Source organism: Desmodus rotundus, chromosome 4, assembly GCF_022682495.2.
Source record: "Desmodus rotundus isolate HL8 chromosome 4, HLdesRot8A.1, whole genome shotgun sequence".
NCBI classification, from domain to species: domain Eukaryota; kingdom Metazoa; phylum Chordata; class Mammalia; order Chiroptera; family Phyllostomidae; genus Desmodus; species Desmodus rotundus.
This window is the reverse complement of record NC_071390.1, coordinates 45,945,150-45,965,163: the sequence shown is the minus strand read 5'-3', so window position 1 is coordinate 45,965,163 and position 20,014 is coordinate 45,945,150. Positions and strand designations below refer to the sequence as shown.

The 20,014-nt window shown below is 35.3% G+C and overlaps 1 protein-coding gene across 1 annotated transcript in view; it reads right to left on the bottom strand.

Moving 5' to 3' along the window:
• Positions 1-20,014, bottom strand: part of PCDH15 (protocadherin related 15) — an 870,634-nt gene that overhangs the window by 656,251 nt on the left and 194,369 nt on the right. Inside the window, exon 4 of the mRNA XM_053923048.1 lies at positions 5,413-5,531. Within this exon, the coding sequence (XP_053779023.1) occupies positions 5,413-5,503 (91 nt within the window). The 5' untranslated portion in view covers positions 5,504-5,531. The remainder of the gene's footprint in view (positions 1-5,412; positions 5,532-20,014) is intronic.

The following is a 20,014-nucleotide window of genomic DNA, read 5'->3' as shown; positions in this document are numbered from 1 at the left end:
GTGACAGGGGTAAGCAAGGAAATGTGTCTACAATATATTTATATAAAATTTTTGAATAACAATATATGCTATACTTGTTTTTACTGTTGCCTAATGTGTGTATTATCTGTTTTTGTTTGCATGTGTGCATATATATTTGCTGTGTTTCTTTCTATATGCATGCTGCCATAAGAAATCATATTTAAACGAGGAATTAAGAAATTTCCCTGAAGCCCTAGTTGGTGTGGCTCAGTGGATTGAGTGCCGCCTGCAAATCAAAGGGACGCTGGTTCAATTCCCAGTTTAGGGCAAATGCCTGGGTTGCAGGCCAGGTCCCCAGTAGGGGGCACACAAGAGGCAACCACATATGGATATTTCTTTCCCTCTTTTTCCCTCCTTTGCCCTCTCTAAAAAAATTAATTAATTAAAAAAAAAAGAATTTGCCCTGAAAATTACTTAGGTATAGTCTCCAATAATCATGTTTAATTTATCTATAAATAAGATAGTCTCAAAAGTGATTACATTGTACTATGGTCAGAGAAAGATAATGTAAACAAGAGGAAGATAACTGTATTAAGCTTAGAAATAACGAGCTCAAAGAATAAGAAATGTTTAAATAATAATAAACATACCCATTACCCATATATCACTTTCCCTTTTTCCTCTCTCTCCCTCATTTTCATTATGGAACTTTTAAATTTCAGCATGACCTGGGTGAGACAGTGAGAGTCCCACAAATAGAGTGTGCAGCCCATGGCAGAGGTATGACTGTGACAGCGCCCTATGTATCAGTCTGTGACATCCTGCTAACCTGGATCACTGGGATCATTTACTTCTTCTTGCTTAAGTTCATTTAACCACCTTTTATCAAGACATCTAAAGGGGAGAGACACAAGTGCTTCAGCTCAATGGACAGCTACATTTTTCGTATAGTTCTGTTAACTGCATTGTCATTTACATGCCACTCCCTTCTAATCAGTGTACACCACTGGCTGCACTGAAGAAAACGAAGTTTCCAGTTTTTAGTGTCAGAACGTTAGCATCAGACTTTAGAACTCTGCTACATAACTGATTGACGTGTACATCTCAGTGCTGACCTTCTGAGGAAGAGGAAACAAGAAGCATGAAAATGAAACTGAAAATATTCCCTGAACTTCACTTAACATTTCATTTGAATCAGTAAGCTTTCCAAGGAAAGGATAAAATCAAATATACTTTCAAGAATAAGATGTAATTTAACAAATTTAAGTCTTCAAGGTGCTTGGTAAATTTGGAGAGACATAAATAAAGAATGAATATACTTATCTATACAGGAACACAAAATATCCACTTATAAATCAATATGTAGATTTATGAAAAAGAAGTACAATTATTAGAAGTAATGAGGATAATAGGAGCAATAGAGGTAAAATTTATAGTGAGCTTTGGCCATATATGTCAGATATGTACCAAACTGTATAAAATTGAGTTTCAGAGAGTTATTAGTGTTATAAGGGAGCTGAGCCTCAAAAAATGTTGTGACCCTTCAAGATTACAAATTGGGTCTCTTCATGCAGTTGTTCTGGTTGTACACCACATACGGCTTCCAGGCACATCAGAGATACATGCCAATTTATGCAGTAACTCCAGGGCAGGACAGGAGAGTTTTGGCCTCCAGGCTAAACTCTTGAGCAGCCAAGGAGAATCCCTTCCTTAGTAAACTCCTGTTGCCTTTCAAGGTTGGCACACACTTAGGGAAAATTCTCTCTCTCTCTCTCAGATGCACACATACACACACTGATTGGGCACACACATTTTTAAAACTCCTCTACCACTTTGGTTCAAACTTAGTCCTATTTTTCAAATATATAGGTATTTATTTAACAATTACATTTCCTATCTGATTGTGGCAGTGGTACATATTCAATTTGGACAATTGAAAATGCAGAAGAAATAATGAAATGTACCCATTACACATATATCATTTTCCCTTTTACCTTCCTCTCCCTCCTTTTCATCATTTATTTACGAGCTCAAAATCAAAACAAAATGAACAAAAACACAAATCCTGGCCACAACTTGGTTTATGTACCTCGTTGTGAATCATATCATTTGTAAGAACAAAGAATATGTTTTATAGATATTGCACCCCACAAAACATACAGTTGAGCAGATGGTCCTGCTTCCTCCGCTTCCCACGGCACCTCCCTCCCAGCTCCCCACGCTCAGTCTGGGACCAGGGAACCTAGTCCCGTTCAAACAAAGTTGCCAGTATTAGTAAGGCATTAAGCTGTAGCTAAAATACCAATCCTAATGCTTTGTTGAGGGGAAGGAGACCATAAACTACATATCTCCTTAAGTTCTCTAATTTTTCTGTCAGCTAAATTATGACTTTTTGATTTAATATAATACTATCAATCTCACTTATTAATGCTTGCTTAGATATCAAACAAGTGAAATGTACATTATGGGGTTGGTCATCCATAACTTTATTACTGAATCTAAAACCTTGTCCCAGCATTTTGATGAGAAATATAAAATAATTTAAAACTTAGCCAAAGTTTATAAGCAAAATATTTGTTATAAAATATTAAAAATAATAATTATACAATATATTTTTCTTCAAAACAGTTTCACACATTTGCTAATACTTGAAGATTTCATTTCAGGATAAAGTATTTATAAAATAAACAATTTTCATTTGTTTTTTCTTCCAACTACCTTTTGCCTAAGTAAGGAAATAAACAGAAAAACATAAGGACACTGCTCTTCATGAAAAGTCCAGAAGAATCCTATTCTCTAATATAAGAAAAACCTAGACTGTTATACTAATAGCCTCAGGGTATTTTAATGTTTTCTCCTCCATGCTTTTCTATCTGAAATTTAAATCAGTTGCCAACTATCAAAATGGGCTAATTCAACTGGTGAATTTTCTACGGCACAGCATTTTCATTTTTACTTTCCCTTGCATGTTTCTGTTGTGATTCTGACTATAACCACCATCTTCCTTCAATCTGTCCATGTACCTGCTGTCCCACGCATTTGGACAAAAAAAATGTAAGAAATTTATGAATTCAAGAAATTCATATCACATATTCCAGTCAAGTGCTATTTTTTGTGTTAATCATTCTTTGCCCAGTCCTAATTTTATTCCTGCATAGTGCAGACTCACAATTTTATGGCTTTTAAAAAAATGGTAACTATGAACATCATTTTCATTGAACAACAAAATAAAAGTGATGTCTCGGTCTCAAATAGAGGGAAACCAGAGAGAGGGAAAGACCTGGGGGAGACCTAAGGGAAGAGAACCCTTAGTCTCTGGGGGCACACTGGCAGATGCTAGTGTGGAAGGAATACTGGAAAGCATATAAAGTTAAGAAATCTCTATAAAACACCATACAATATTTACATCACTCCGCCCTTGTTCCTATCCCTCAGTCTTCCTAAGTACTGAGCCGCTCACCTCCAGGAGAGACCCCAGCAGTCTTTCTAACGTGGCTATGAGGACAGCCATCCACGAGGGCAGTGCTTTATGAGGCAGCCTCACGGCAAACTGTTACCGCAGGTCTGAAGTTCCGCTCTGCTTCAGAGACCAGATTATGGGATGGCCAACAGTGACCTGGTAATCTTGGTTTGGAGGCTACACAAGCACATTTAGAAAGACCTTCAATGTTATTATTAAGAAAATCAGTCTATAGCAGTACAGGTTCAATCAGGAGTGATATCCTCTGATAGCCTGAACTACATTCCTAAAAAGCTTAAGGTTTGTGAATGTCTAATGTTAGCAATGGCATGGAATCCTTCCCTGCTTGGTCCATGTGAACGTTAAATATAAATTAAAAAATAGAATGTATCATGATGTAAAAAATATCAACATACACTGATTTGTCATCTATTCCTGGGGCACAATTTAAAATGTATTATTTTCCTAGAAAGGCATGCTCTTCTAAGTTGCACTGATTTTTATTTTTGTTTCAAAGTAGCAGTTACATTATTTATCTTATGACTACATTTTTTAAATGTGTTGTTAGCCTGGAGATTCACAAGCTCCATAAGTGGCAATGACATGAACACTGAATTCACATATGCTTGAAGTCAACGGTGTGCTAATTAGCAGACCTTTTCAGGGGAGCGAGCTGTTGACTTTATGAAAATAGTTGGTATTCTAAACTATTCTGCAAATCCCAAAAGAGACATATTTGTCTAACGATGGAGAACTGAGAAAATCTTAATATGTGCACAACTTCGATACTGTTTGGGATAAAGCAAAATTAATTCATTTATTTTCAATCATTCAATTTAACCGAGCAAAACATGAACAACACTCACACTCTTTGCTGCCACTAAGAGCAGCTAGGGCAATAAAGATAAGGAGATGGTTATCTGCCTGTGTACCTTAAATGCTGAACAAATGTTGGGTAAGAACAGTGAACATTTAAAAAAAAAAAAGAAAGAACAAAACTCATTATTCTTAAATAGCAAGTTCTAGGGTGAAGAACTTTGTCCTTTTTGAAAAATTCCTCTATTAATGTATTCTATATATCCTAACTCTCATTAGGTAGTATTCTCAGACAGATTCCTTCAATACTGAAGTATCTAAGACAGGCACATTTGGGCCACTGTAGACACAATGTGTTAAGTCGTCTCTAAGGAGCTTGGTGATTAATGTATCTTTCTAAAGTGACTACTTTACTATTAGGAACTGACTTACAATGTCTAATGTCAAGTCTTTTATACTTTTTTACTCTTTCCAAATAAAATAGTGGGGGATGAAATAGCACAATACACACTGAAGTCACTTACAGCAACTACTTTTGACCCCTTCAGGGATCTCTTCACAAAAGAAATGTTGCAATGTCTGTATTGCTAAGCTTTACCTAAGATCGTTGTCTGTGTTTGTTGCAGGGTTACTAAATAGAATCTAAGGTTCTTTTTGAAATAGAATTTGTTTAGTGAGAATTCGTAAGTGTTCAAATGGAGGCCTTTGTCCTATTATCTATCATACTCAGTCCTTATTAAGAAACAAAGTGCATTGGAAGGCACTTTTGCAAGACTGGTTTTTTTAAATTATTTTTTTGTTGTTCAGTTACAGTTGTCTGCATTTTCTCCCTGCCCCTCCCCTCACCCCATCGAAACCTCCCTCCCCTGCTTCCACCCACCCCCTTGGTTTTGTCCATGTGTCCTTTATAGAAGCTCCTGTAATCCCCTCTCTTCACTGTCCCTTCCCCTTGCCCCTCTGGCTATTGTTAGATTGTTCTTAACTTCATTGTCTCTGGTTATATTTTGTTCTTTTGCAAAACTGTTTTATTTAAAGCAAATTCTTACACTGGCTACTAACCTTTAAAAATGAACTACAGATTAGCATTATTCATTTCTCTTGTGTGTTTCATTACCCATTTAATAACTGAAATTCTGACTAACTATAAAGGTCAGACTGAAAGCATCCTTACTTACCATCATCATACTGGCCAAAACATATAGCGAAGAAAGAAACAAGGAAAATTCCAGAAGCTAACCATCTCCAGAGATAAAACTGTCGTAACATCTTCTGTCAAGTTCCACTCAAGGCCTATCTGAAAGAACAAGAGGGAGAAAGAAACATTTGACAAATCCATTAATCTGTTATAGGTAAACTCAGCTGCCACAGCTCAGAAAAGCCTTAATGCCAGTGCCATGCTACCCATTAACAAAGTGACACACTTATCTAACGCACTGGAACTCCTTATCCACTGGAATTTGCAGACAAGTGATTTCTCAGGAAAGCTATCTTCCCTGTTGTTTACTTTGTAAACAAGTAAGTGGAGAACATACTAATATTATCAGAACCATACTCTAAACTTGTGACCCTGTTAGTGAATCAAATATTAATCAGTTTAAGTTACTAAATTTATCTCACCTATAGCATAATTCAACTGTAAAGTATCAGGTGTTCTGCAACAGTTTAAGAGGGTGAACCAGTTGTTAGTATGCTACATAAAAAATTTCAGTGGACATCTGTGTTACACAATTAAGTAGAAAAAGCCTTCATTAAAGTGCTAATTCCTTTAAGTACAGTGATACAAGATGGACTTAACTATCCAAGTAAGACTAAGTAGAAACCATCAATTTTTACCAAATCTGTCTTATAAAGCACTTGGATAAATTTCACTTTAATTCCTTTGTTTTCCTGTGCAACCTCCCAGTAAATAATGGAATTGAACGAGACATTAAGGTACAGTGAGCACACTAGCAAGTCTTATTGAAAGAATGATATGCCCCGTTTCCTGGTAAATTGAATAATTTATTCACACAAAATTGCTCAAAATGACCTTGATTATGTGGAGGTACAAGAGGGATAGAAACTCTTCCTCTGCCTCAGAAGTTCCAGGCTCAAACACCTACCAGGAACAGAAAGACAAAAGAAGAGCGTGAATGAGCCTCAAAGGACAACAGGATGGCGAAGGGCAGATAGAGAGTGGAGCGCAGGGTCTGCGTGAAGAGCCCAGGTGGCGCCCAGCTTCTGTCAAAGCTTTTCCTGCGAGAACGCAAAACCACGTTGCCCCGTCTTCTGACTGTCCAGGAGACGGTAGAAATCCAAACTGCTCAGTGTCCAGAGGGCCGTCCCATCCTCTTTGTGGCATATATGTTTCTGGCAGGTCATGCTGTTCTCCGAGGCCCCTCGGTTGATGGCTCCTGCCCAGGATTTGCTCTCCTAGACTAGGTGTGGATCACATTCAATAGAATGCACGGAGCAGATATGTTAATTCTGCCTTTACGTGCATTTTCTTTCATTTATCATTTTATACTTCATAGAGATTTCTGCATAGTAGAATATATAAATAAATATATAGTTTATTTTAAATTATTATAAAAGAGCAAGCTCAAAATTTTAGGATGCATAGTCCTTACATTTCAACAGTCACTGCACCAGGTCACACACATTTTACAATGAAATCTATTTTTTGTGTTTGTTTCTTTAAAAATGAAAATCCTTCTTTTTACCTGGCCCTCACACTCTTTTTTGTTTTTTTCCCCCTAACTGGTAGAAGATTGAGCCTCAGCTTTTTATAACATCTAGGCCCAGAGTCCACACAAGAGCTCGTCTTTAGGTATCAAGAGAATGTAACAATCAGTGTTTACTTGCTCATTTGCCAGTAAAATGTAAGTAACATAAAAGTAAAGTTGACCAAGTGCAAGAACCAGTGGATCAGTGTGGCTTCTTTTCAAATTCAAATTCTTCATCTTATCTGTTATTAAGACTTTGAGCAAATTAAATGGCATCTATGTCTCACTTTCGTCGCTGTTAACATGGAGATAACATAGTACAGCTACCTCATCAGTTTGTTTTTAGGATTACATAAGTGGCTATAAATTCATGCTCAGAAGAGTGACTCAGACGAAGTGAGCACTCCACACAGCTTAGGATGAGCATTTTTGACTCGGCATGTAGGGATTCTTCAAAGTGCGTTAATATATGTTTTCTTAGTCCGTCTATCGCACAGCCTCTCAGGCTGGTATTATTATTCCATTCTCTGGAGAAACAGTCACATTCCCTGGCTCAGGATTAGAAACTGGTAAGTGAATAAAGAAGTGGTATAGTTTGCATGTCTGAAACCTCTGTTTTGTTCATTACAACAAAGCATAGAAAATTTCTAAGAGGACACGTGGATGAGAAGGTTTCGAGGGTTTCACAGGTCTAAACGGCCTGCCCTCTAGCATCCTAAGGGAGGGATGTTGTATCCCTTTTCCTAACCCTAGAGTACCTACCCCACAAAGATTTATGCAAAGATTTATGGCTTCAATTCCTTTTTAAAAAATTGTGAGAACATTAAGAAATGGAAAACAGTATTTACAATTAAAAACCAAAACAAAGGTAGAACACTTAAAACTCACTGATTAGGAAAAACAAAAGGAACTTAAAGGACAAGCCACACCTCACCCAGCGACAGAGGAACAGAATGTGTAGTGTGTGGGCCCGTCCTCTGCCAGCCCGATCTCCCTCTCACTGGTTTAGGTCTTACTGCTGGCCCCTCACCTATGATACTACTTTCTTTTGCCTGATTCAAACCATTTGGTGTCATGTAACAGCCTTCAAGATGAAAACCTGATGGGTCATAATTTCAAAATCATTAAAGTCACTGCTCTCACTATGTCTCCAGAAACACAGCCTCTTAGTCCATGATCCCATAAATTTATTAGAAGAGTGTATTTTTTCTTTTTAAAATGTCACAATTAAAACTTGCCTAAAAATTCATTTGGAAGAGATGCAATATTTCCTATCTACAGTAATCAGAACGTGTTTATTTTGAATAATAAGAAAGAGAGTAACTTGTCTAATTTTTTACTATTTAATTTATATGTGCGTTATTTTTCAAAGCACCTATAAAAATTTCAGTGGGCTCAGTATTTTCAACAAAGTAAAAGTTATGACTCACCATGTTCACTTGATACCCCAAAACATGGAACACACATTAACTTAAGAAAACCTAAGTTCTAAATAAAGATATAATGGGGCAATCCCTCCAGGAAAGAAGCTATGTTCTCCAATCAAAAGACTAAGGCCCAGCATGATAAATACACTTATCGTGCTGATCAGCTAATAGTGCCACTTCTGTCATAAAATGCGTTGAAATAGATCAAATATTTTAGTTAGGAAGTCATTTTCATTACTAGTTTTACAATCTCTAGAATTATAGAAGAGTTCTTATAGGAGATAAAACTCCAAATATTGTTAAATGATTGTAGACAAATGAACGATATTTCATACACCACCTCCAATGTGGTGCTGTACCTTTATTACAATTTTTTTGTCAAATTCTGCTATGTTCTCTGAGTACGAATTTTCCCTCCAGATCTCCTTTGTGTTCTAGCAATCTAGAACATGACCAGTTCTAAACAGCTATGTAGCTGACCTATAAATAAGCTTATCATACTTAATTCCCAGGACATAATTTAACTGGCATATTTAACACTCTGGTATATGGTTTTGTAATAGCAATTTGAAAATAGTATTTTATCAAAAATATTGAAAAAACAAATTTCTCAGTTATGTCACAATCTTACATGTAAATGGTTTGAGGTTCTTGAAATTTATAACATATTTTTCCAAATGCTTAGGAATATTTTGCTGCAATTACTCAAGGTACAATATACCAATTTTGAATTTCACATCATTTGTGTTACCTACAAGATAAGGCTGATGCTCATTTCCCTGGCATTTAATGTTCTCAGAAATTCATTTATTTAATGATCATTTATGGAGGGTCAGTAGGTAAAACTAACTCTCCTGGGTAGTTGAAAAATATCAATAAAATAAGCCCACTCATATCTCTTCTCTCAGGGATCTTACTAGTAGCAACATAAAAAGAGAGAAGCAGCATGTTTATAGCATGTTAAAAAGGAATAAGAGGCATGAAAGTAGAAGCTTGTATTTTCAAAAGTTTATGCTATCACTTATACTTAAATCTCATTCTGAAAATTGAGGAAGGTTATACAAAGCAAACAAAAATGCTTTCTGATAACATAACTGAAGAACTTCACAAGAAAAACGTAACTATTCCAAGCAGCCTAGCTAAAAGCACCCTTGAAAATATCTACTGCCCAGAATACAGATTGCTGTTCATTTCTTGGAAGGAGAACAAAGGCCTTTCACTTGCAAATATAAATCCAGAGACTAGCAACACATAAAGCTCTGCCCTTGATATGTTTATCCCTGTTCCCTGCATCTGGGTTGGTTGCAGTGACACATGGCAAAAGCAGCCAAGGTTGACATCATGGCAGTTTTCCCACTGGTACATTTTTGAAAATGTCATCTTTTTATTTTTTAAGCCTCTGGTCCTGACTGCTGTGTGAATAACCACTAATTTCTTTGATATATCAAAGTTTGGAGCCCACTGCCAATACTGTGTTGAGAAATCCCATATCAATCCCATGTCAGGAAGCAAGCAGAAATCTTTCAGTGAAGTGAGAGTTATGCATATGCATCTGCCCTTCAACAGTCTGTTCAGTCAAACTCTGGTGCTTCCAACATCTAGCCAGAGCTTTAAAAATATAACTTGTGCCCTGGCTGCTGTGGCTCAGTGGATTGAATGCTGGCCTGTGAACCAAAGGGTCACTGAATTGATTCCCAGGCAGGGCACATGCCTGGGTTGCAGGCCTGGTCCCCAGTAGGGGGCACTCAAGAGGCAACTGCACTTTGATGTTTCTCTTCCTCTCTTTCTCTCTCCCTTCCCTTCTCTCTAAAAATAAATAAAGAGCTTTGGGATGGGAGAGACTCATGGTGCATTTCTAGTTCTGTCTCTTCTTTATTGTAGGAATAGAAAACTAGTGAAAACTTCTGAGACTCATTTTGAAATTAGGATAACTAAATCTATTTTATTCTGCTATAGTTGATGGATAAGAAATGATAGGAGTACTAAAGATAATAATTTTTAAAATTTACTGCATAAGTGGTTGTTGAGTGCTGGTTCTAGACAGGCACTTTATAAGATGGAGACACTGTAGCAGTGTGAGAAGAAAAGGAAGAGAAGAAAGAAGGAGGGAAGGAAGAAAGGAAGAGAAGAAAGAAGGAAGGAAGGAAGGAAAGAAGGAAGGAAAAATAAATGTCCATGTGGAAGTTTTCAGCTAATGGTATGCAAGAATAACATCCTAAAATGCCTCAGAATAAATCACACATTTGTGTACTCCTGTCCTAAACAGTGAAGGTGGAACCTATAATGTGTTTCTAACAGAATATGGTAAAGGTGACAAGATGTCATCCCCTTGATTCAGTTAAGTTATATGAGACTCAGTCTCAGCACATTGGAAGAGAGATATCTTTTGTCTGAGCTTCAAGTGCAAATATTTATGGTGCAGACTGCTTATGGAGAGGGACAGATGCCAGGAAATACAGGTAACCACTTGTACCTGAGGAAAGTAAAATAATTCTGCCACTAATCTAATGAGCTTTGTAGGGGATTCTAATCAATCCTATAGATGAGAATGCAAATCGGCAGGCAGTTGATCGCAGACTCCCAAGACATGGAGCAAAGGACCCAGCTAAACTGTGGCCTGACACCTGATTTATGGAAGCTGTGACATAATAAATGTTACGCCACCAAGTGCGTTGTAATTTGTATCTAGCAATAGCATGTTAATATGTGGGAAGATGTGAGGAAAAGTGTATATATATAAAATGTCAATCAGTTTAGTGTTGGTTCTAAATCTTTAGATGATGGTTGCTAATAGAATTGAGGATGAAAAAGTAAGTATTGAACACAAATTGAGAAATAGTCAACAATAAAGAGGGTGGTCTTGCACAGACCAACGGTTGTAGTTTCAGTGAAATGAAGTATGGCAGATACTGTCTTCAGCACTGTGGGGCAACGACCGAACATTTCTGTAAGTGTTGCCTTTGGTCAGGTACTTCTGACAGTCTCATGTGCAAACACTACTTTCCTGAACTTGTAAGATAGATACAGTAAAGATTAGCCAAGAACATATATATGTATAACCCACACAGGGGCATCCAACCCACATGCGGCCCAGGACAGCTATGAATGCAGCCCAACACAACATCATAAATTTACTTAAAACCTTTTTTTTTTTTTTTTGCTTATTAGTTTTTGTTAGTGTTTGTGTATTTAATGTGTGGTCCAAGACAACTCTTTCAGTGTGGCCCAGAGATGCCACAAAGTGGGACACCCCTGCCACAGACAACAGTGGCTGATGGCCTGAGGGAAGGGTGAGGGGTAGTCAAGGGCTGGGTGGAGGTGGACAAAGTGGAAACATGGGGACATCTGTCATAGTGTCAACAATAAGGATAAAGTTAAATAAATAGTTGATTCTAATTACCTTGTTCTATTTTAAGGATTTTTGAATGACATAAGAAGTTTGTTTAAAAACAAATAAATTAACCAGAATGATATCACTACATGTAGTTTTATAATTTGTTCTTAATGAAAAGAAAATGTCCTATTACAATTTGGCAGACTGCCTTAATGGACATTTTCTCAAAGAATACATACAAATGAACAACAGACACATGAAAAGATGCTCGACATCAAAAATTATCAGGGAAATGTAAATCAAAACCACCATGAAATGTCACCTCACACTTGTCAGAATGGTCGTCATCAAAAAGACAACAAATAACAAGTATTGGCAAAAATATGGATAAAAGGGGAAACCTCACGTATTGTTGGTGGGATTATAAATTGGTTCAGATATGATAGAAAATGGTACAAACTTTCCTCAAGAAAAATAAACATAAAGCTACCATAAGGCCCAGAAATTCCCCTTTTGGTCATTTATTCATCAAAAGCACTAATTTGAAAAGGCATACGTTCATTGCAGTATTATTTACAATGATACAGAAGCCATCTAGGTATCTTCAATTTAGCATCATACCCCCCAGGTCCAGGTCCATTCATGTTGTTGCAAGTGGCAAGATTTCATTTTTTTAATGGTTGAGTAATATCCATTTGTATATGTAGATATACAAAATATATAAAATTTCTTTATAATTTTAATATAAATGAATTAGAAAATGTGTATTTTACATAATGTGCTAAATGAGATATAAATGGAACAAATGAAGCTAAGTTTATTTTCCATTGTCCTTCTTATCATGAACTTAGAGGGTACACATTTTTTAAGCTTCATTTTAGTTTACATTATATACATGCTGATCATTAATGGAATTTAAAGTCAATCACTACATAATAAATTCCTTTTTATGTGTATTTTATTTTTTTACTTCCATAATAAAATTAAATCTTGTACTTATCTGAAAATAAAAGAAAATGAAATAGTACTTTAAAAACTCCCAGCAAAAAAAAAACTTTGTTTATTGCAATTATTTTAAGCTTTTACCTTTTATCTTATAAATCTATATGATTAAGGGAGAGCTTAATTTTCTTAACTGGCAAATGTGTGAAGATGGATAATTTGACTTAGAAAAATAACTGATTATGTGAGAGCTATGTAAGCTCTTCATTTAGTCTACAAATCCATCAAGGTCATTATGATCTTTCCTAAAAAGACTACATTTAATGTTATGCTGAGTTTTATTTGATCATACAAAAGTTCTGGTAAGCACCAATTTCTCTGGAGACTAGAAAAATAATCACAATAGAATTTTATTTCAATATATATCTAATTTATGTGTGGCTAAAATAACTGAAAAGAGGTATGATGTAAAATGAATATTTGGATGTTTACAAATTACAGCAATACATTGAAACTGTAAAGTTCTGGATATTTAACTGTAGTGTTGAAAATAAAATAAGTGAAACTTAGAGCTGTGAAAAAACTGCAAAAAGGAAATAATATTATATTTTCAATCAATCAATACATTGCAAATTCTTTAATAGTCATAAAGACACTGTAGAAAATTATTTAAAAATTGATAACTGCTAAAGAACTACTAAATTGAAGAATAAAATATATTCAAGCCAAAACCTGAACAATAATATGCAGTGCAGGAAAGGAATAGAGACGGTTCTTCAACAGCAGTATGGCGGGAGAGCCACTGGCAACTGGAGCGTCGGACATTTTTCATAAATACAATAGACACGTCCCCACAGGGCCCTGATATCCGAATAAGTGCTCCATGGAAAAAAAGGGAGAGAGAAATCACACAAATACAAGAAATAAGGTTAATATGTGGTGGGAAGGGGACTCAAATACCAAGTTTACTTAGAGGTAAAGACTAGTATTTACCTCTATGCTAAAATCTATGCTAAAAAGTTTGATTGTTATAGTAATAGTGGCCTGCCGACAGGTTTATAAAAGAAGATGCTCAAAGAATATGACATGTAGATTCACTTGCTAAGTGATATGTGGAATGGATTTGAGGAAAAATGAATAGCAGGCAGACTAAGTGCTATTGAATGATATAATTTTATGTTGTATCCTCTGTTTAAAGTGTGAAAAATAGCCCTGACTGGTGTGACTCAGTGCTTTGGGCATTGTCCTGCAAGCTAAAAGGTCTCAGGCAGGTTCCATTTTCTGTAGGGGCACAAGTGTAGGTTTCCAGCCAGGTCCCCGATTGGGGGCGGGTGAGAAACAACCAGATTGATATTTCTCACACATCGATGTTTCTCACCCTCTCTTTCTCCCTCCTTTTCCCTCTCTCTAATTAAATACAATATTTTTAAAATTGTGAAAAATAATGGAAAAGGAACCACGTAAGAAAAGAGTTGGAGCTGGCATCCTAAAGGAGTAACCTTGAACATTCCTCACACCTTTGGAATATTTAAACTGGGTAAAATCACCTTTGGGCTGGGACAACACTACGCTGTATTCCAAACAACTCTGAAAGCTCATAGGAAAGCAGACATTCTGACTCCCAGACTAAAAGGTAAAGGCATTCTTTAGAATGAGCGCCACTAAGTATAGCCAAGGAATAATTTAGCTTATTAACACCAATAGAAATTCATTATTTTATTTGTGTAATTATTCCCTTCTCTTTCTCATAAAACCCCTTTTCCACCCCCTAATTGGAACACTATTTGGGTTTCTGCCTAAATCAGTGCTTCCAGAACAGTTACTCTTTTTTTCTTTCTTTTTTTTTTTTTTAATCTCAAATAAATGCTTGTTGCTTCTCACTTTGGCATTTTATTTTTAGGTTAACGAAATATATCTAGCAGAGTTGATTAATATCTGCAGGACAGATAAAGAAAACAAAAGTAACTTTAGTTGGTCTTAGAGCATTTCTTATAAAGAATAGCCACTTTTATATTGTAACTGTAAAATTCTATCCTATAGGTGAATGGCAATTGGTATGATTATTGGATTCTTTATTTGGGGGAAGCAAATAAAATTTAATAATGTTTTCTTCTTCATAGAGGTTATACTTTCTTAGCAATAAAATAAGCAAATTTCCCTGCTGTGTCTGAGTGCACAGATATTAGCAGAGCTCTCTGTAACCTATATTATCTATTTTTAATATGGGTCTTCATAGAAAAATCACTAAAAATAAATGACCTTAAGCCATATATTACTATTTCCATACTTTTGTTGAAATGGCAAAATTAAGGGAAGGTGATAAGTAAGCACCTTATTTAAGAAGAATTAAAAAAAAAACAAAGGCTTAAACAATTCATGTATAGAAATTATAGAAATAGAAATTATACTTTTTCCACTTAATTAGCATTCCTGTTTAGTTAAGAAATTGTTACTATAAAGTACCAGTATTCCCCTTAGAAATATCGCTGAAGTTCAAAGGTTCAAGCTTTTAATCACTACTCATAAAGTCTGCAGTGTAACTTTTAAAACTATGAAAAGTCTCCAATTTTTCATGATTCAGCAGGATATTTCTCTTAGAAAAAATTTCATTAAAGAGTATTAGCTTTCATGCAAATTAATGACTAGAAACTTTTTTTGCTCACTTTCCAGTTTCAGACAGGGATGAATAAATCAGAATCAGGTATCTTTTGTGGATGAAAGGAAGTAGAAGTCTTAACTTTAGAAACTTATTAATGTGATGCCCATTGGCGAAGACGAAATCGGATCTTATGGATGGTTTTGAAGTTGTAATTTTAATAATGAATAGGGTATAGTGAAAGGAAAAACTGAAAAAGAAATAAATTTCATCCTTTTGTCTATACCCATATATTTCAAAAGCTGATACACAAAGGGTATATAAAGATAAAAAAAATCAGATGTAATTGTGATGGGTGGGACAATAATGAGTGTCAAGTTATGAAAAAGAGAAATTGGGGAAAAGATGGGTGTGTATGTGTGTGTATTAGGTGGCATGTGCTATGTGTTAAGTGTCTACAGTTGTTTAAAAAAGGATCACAAATGAATGAGACTCTGAGACTCAGGGAGATATTGTGAATACGTGAAGCTGGCAGAGAGAAAATGGGAGTGAACACCACTGAATTTAAACTGATGTTAGCTTCTTTGTCCAAGTATAGTCCCCCATTTTTTGGTTCTTTCCAATATTTTTAATAAAATAGAGTAACTAGAATTTTAATAGTAAATATGAAATATTAAATTATTTTAGCTAAACTATTTTTAAAATACGGTGTTGGCCAAAAATGTATAGCTTCTTGTGCTTCATGACAAGATGAGTTTGTCATGAAGCGCCAGTACATAATCATAGTTCTCCCAACGTATTTAGGACCACAATATAACATCATTTCACAAAACCTCCTTTTATGGTCACATTCTTAGGAAATAGTAATAGTTTAGAGTGTTTTTCTGCTTGGGGAAGATCTATCTTAGTAATATATGCAATACCAGTAAAGATAATGGGCTGGGATGCCCATCACAAAAATTTTTGTTCAGAATTTTCTCAAGAAGAATTTTCAGAAATGCCAAGTGTTTAAATTAAAACAATAATACAAAATATGTGATTCTATATCCAGAAAAGTTTTCTTGGATGCACATCTACGTTACCAAAGTAAGAATGCATGTAAGACACAGTCATCATCACTGCAAATTTTATTCTTGCCTCAAGTATTGATTTTTGTTGTTTATAATCAATCATGTGAATGATTTTAAGGATCATACAAAATTCCAGGTTAAACTTATATTGATGATATTTCTATGTGCTTTTAAAATTACTTTTATGATTTAAAGATAGTTCAAGACAATCTTTTAAATCAGCTTTTGATATTTGCTACTTATCTTTTTGTGAGCATAACTAAAACCAAATGAAACAGATAATTACTTTCCAGTAACTTGCAAACTTCTAAACTATTGGCATAATTTTAATTATTGAGGGTATCACATATATGATTGATTAAGGACATTTCTCTGATGGCATTTAAACTTCCAATAAGATCTTTTATTTGAATTTAATGTTATGCAATTTTCTCCTCCACTCAAAAACATTTACATGCAATCCAATAAACTAGGTTACAAATAAGCCTTCCTAAATGAGTTTCAGACTATTGTAAAAATTGTGTTGTATGTGACCATAATGATTGAAGGAAAGAATTATATAGCATTATATTTGGAGAAATTATAACTTTTTAAAGGCAACTAATATATAAATATGACAGGGAATAATACTGATATAAAATTGAATCGAACAATAAAGGCCTGATGATATAACAGGAATTCTAAAAATATCTGCATATCACTTTTGTCACAAACACGAATTTCAAAATATATAATGGATAGTAAAATGTATAAGTGAAATGTGTTGGTATAATCTAAATTTTTTTCCTGGAGATTACTATATTAAAGAGAAAAATAAATCATGTATGTGTTGAAATGCTTACCAAAAAAAGGCTTTATGCAAACAAAGTTATTAGCAAAATCTGCTCTGTTTTAGGAGGCATTGTTAATTAAAGTGGGAAATACTGTGCATAGAGATTAGCCTCTAAAAGTCACTTCTCTTGAACACACATGAGAACTAAACCTGTATAAAGAACTATCTCCCACCAGCCAAATATTACATGCAGAGTGAAAGCTATTTTAAGTGCAATATTAAAAACTTTAGGTATGGCTGATATCTATAATTTTCTTGTAATCTCATTCTGAATGGATCTTTCTTAAGCAACAGTAGTTACAGAAGAGGTAAGAGTCTGGCAATAGTGATTTGTTCACAGAACAAACAAAAAAAACTAGTAAAAGAATGAGCATAACTTAGTCTGATAAGGACAATTTTGTTTAAACTTCTATATGGAAGTAAAACACTTCTGGCAAATTGAAATTAAACTCTATTGGTTATTTAAAAAATGTTATTGTAACTTAGTTCCTTAAAACCAAATGAAACAGGTAATTATTTTCCAGTAACTTGTAAACTTCTAAACTGTAGGCATAATTTTAATTATTGGGGGTATCACGTATATGATTGATTAAGGACATTTCTCTAAGATAGCTCCAGGTATGTTTATTTGTGTACATGATATATATGGCAAAGTAATTTCTAATCAAAACCTATGTAATTAAGCTGTAATTAAATATATTCACCTTTTTACAGATTTTTCTCATTTCTGAAAGCAAGTCAGTTTTTTTCTCCCTCAGGATAACAGTGATAAATTATCTATTTCTCTCGCATAATGTAATAAATGTAGTGTTTGCAGAATGAAAAATAAACAGCAATAGAAGATCAATAATTCACTTATAGGTGAGATCATATGATATTTATCTTTAAGTTGAACCTAATCAATAAAACAAACAAACAAGCAAAATATAATCAGAGACATTGAAATAAAGAACAAACTGACAGTAACCAGAGGGGAGAGAGGGGGGGTATAACTGGGAAAGAAGGGAAAGGGTCATCATCAAGGAACACGTATAAAGGACCCATGGACAAAGCCAAAGGGGGGGTAGGATTGAGGGTGGGAGGTGAGATTGGGTGGGGTGGGGAAGGGTGGTATGGAAATGGAGACAACTCTATTCGAACAACATTAATAAAAAGATCAATAATTGAGCAATGTGTCTATAGAGATACTCTTCAGGGTCAATTTTGAGGGTTTTCTTCCTCCTCTCTACAGTGAAATTCTATAACTTATGAAAACAAACCTGAAGTGTATACTTGCCATCTTATGCTGAGATGCATTTCTCTTTATATTAAATATTAAAAATATAATAGTACATATATTTGTCACTTTCAACCTCTTCTTACATTGTTTGAAAAGTGTTGTCTAAGAAGGCCTCTATGCAGCTCAGATGTTTTGTGAGAAAAAACAAACTGTGCAAATATAACGTAGGTAGTATCAGCACTTGAAGATGAACTTCAGGGGAGAGAAAGAGGGTTTGAGTAGGGAGAGGGTTGCTAATTATTTAGGATATTCAGTAAAAGTTCTTTGATAACATGGCATTTGAACTGGGATCCAAATAAAGCAAAGGATGTTTCAGAAAACCCCACCATTGGGAAGCAGAAATACAGTTTCAAAAGCTCTGAGTTGGGAGCATGCCAAATATGGTTGAGAACAAATAGTTCAGTTTAACTACAACACAGTTAATGAGAGGGCATTGGTGGTAGATGGCGGGAGAAGTAGACAACCCAGACTAGGAGAGTGGAGGTGCCACGTACTGTGATGGGCTATGATCGAGAAGCAGATGTGGAGTAGAAATCAAGAGTTTGGCTTGGAAAATTAAAGTTTGAGAATCTACAAGACCACCAAGTAAAGATATTCCCCAGATTGATATCAATGAGTTCGGACATCAAGGGGGATAACACGTTGGTAGTCGTACAATAACCACGGAACTGACATAGACTATCTCTGCAGTGAGTATAAAAGGAGGGGGTATAGGACTGGCAAGTATTTTGCAGTCAGAAAAATAAATGGCATCCAGCTAAAGCAAATAAGAAGAAATAAGATGAAGAGCCTACATCCAAAAGAATGAGTTTCCAAAAGGAAAAGGATGCAAATGCGCCAAGTGCTAAGGATAGGTGAAAGAAAATGAGGATTTAGAATTGAGCACTGGGTATTTGGCAGAACAAAGGGCACTAGTGTCCTGAAAATACGTGGTTTGGTGCACTAGTGGGAAACAAATGCGTTCCTAGAGATTTTCAAGAAATATAGAGTTTAGATAACTATTGTGCGTGTGTGCGTGTGTGTGTGTGTTTTGTACAAGTGAGCAGGAAAAATGTGGGGCCATGAAGGGGGTGGTGAGTCAGTCAAAGCATTGGGTGTGTGGGTCCGTGTTTGCGTATGTGAAGACAGGCTGTCACCAGTGGGGTAAGCCATGGGAGAGAGCAGTGCCGGCAGAGCAGGAAAGTGAGAGGATATAATTGTAACAGACCAGTCCTTATGTTGTAAAAGGGAACGAACTCCAGCGGACAAGCACTGTTCTCTCATTTTTTCTAGAAAGCAGGCACAGGGTACGTGAAAGTTTGGGGATAAGAAAGGTGTATTGGAGGTCTGAGAAAAGAGAGAAGGTATGGAGTACTCATTTGGAAAATAATACCATGGACTAATTGGGAAAATGTAATATAGTTACTGCCAGTTGAAGGTTTTTTTTATTTCTTTGTTTTTTAATTCTAGCCACCTTCAGCTATTGGGATGCAGGCAAAATGCAACTAATTAATTGTTTACTTTTACATTTAATTTACTTTAAAATCAATCTCTTTAAAATTTTATTACACAAAATATTTTAAATCTCATAACTGAATCCTGACAATACATAA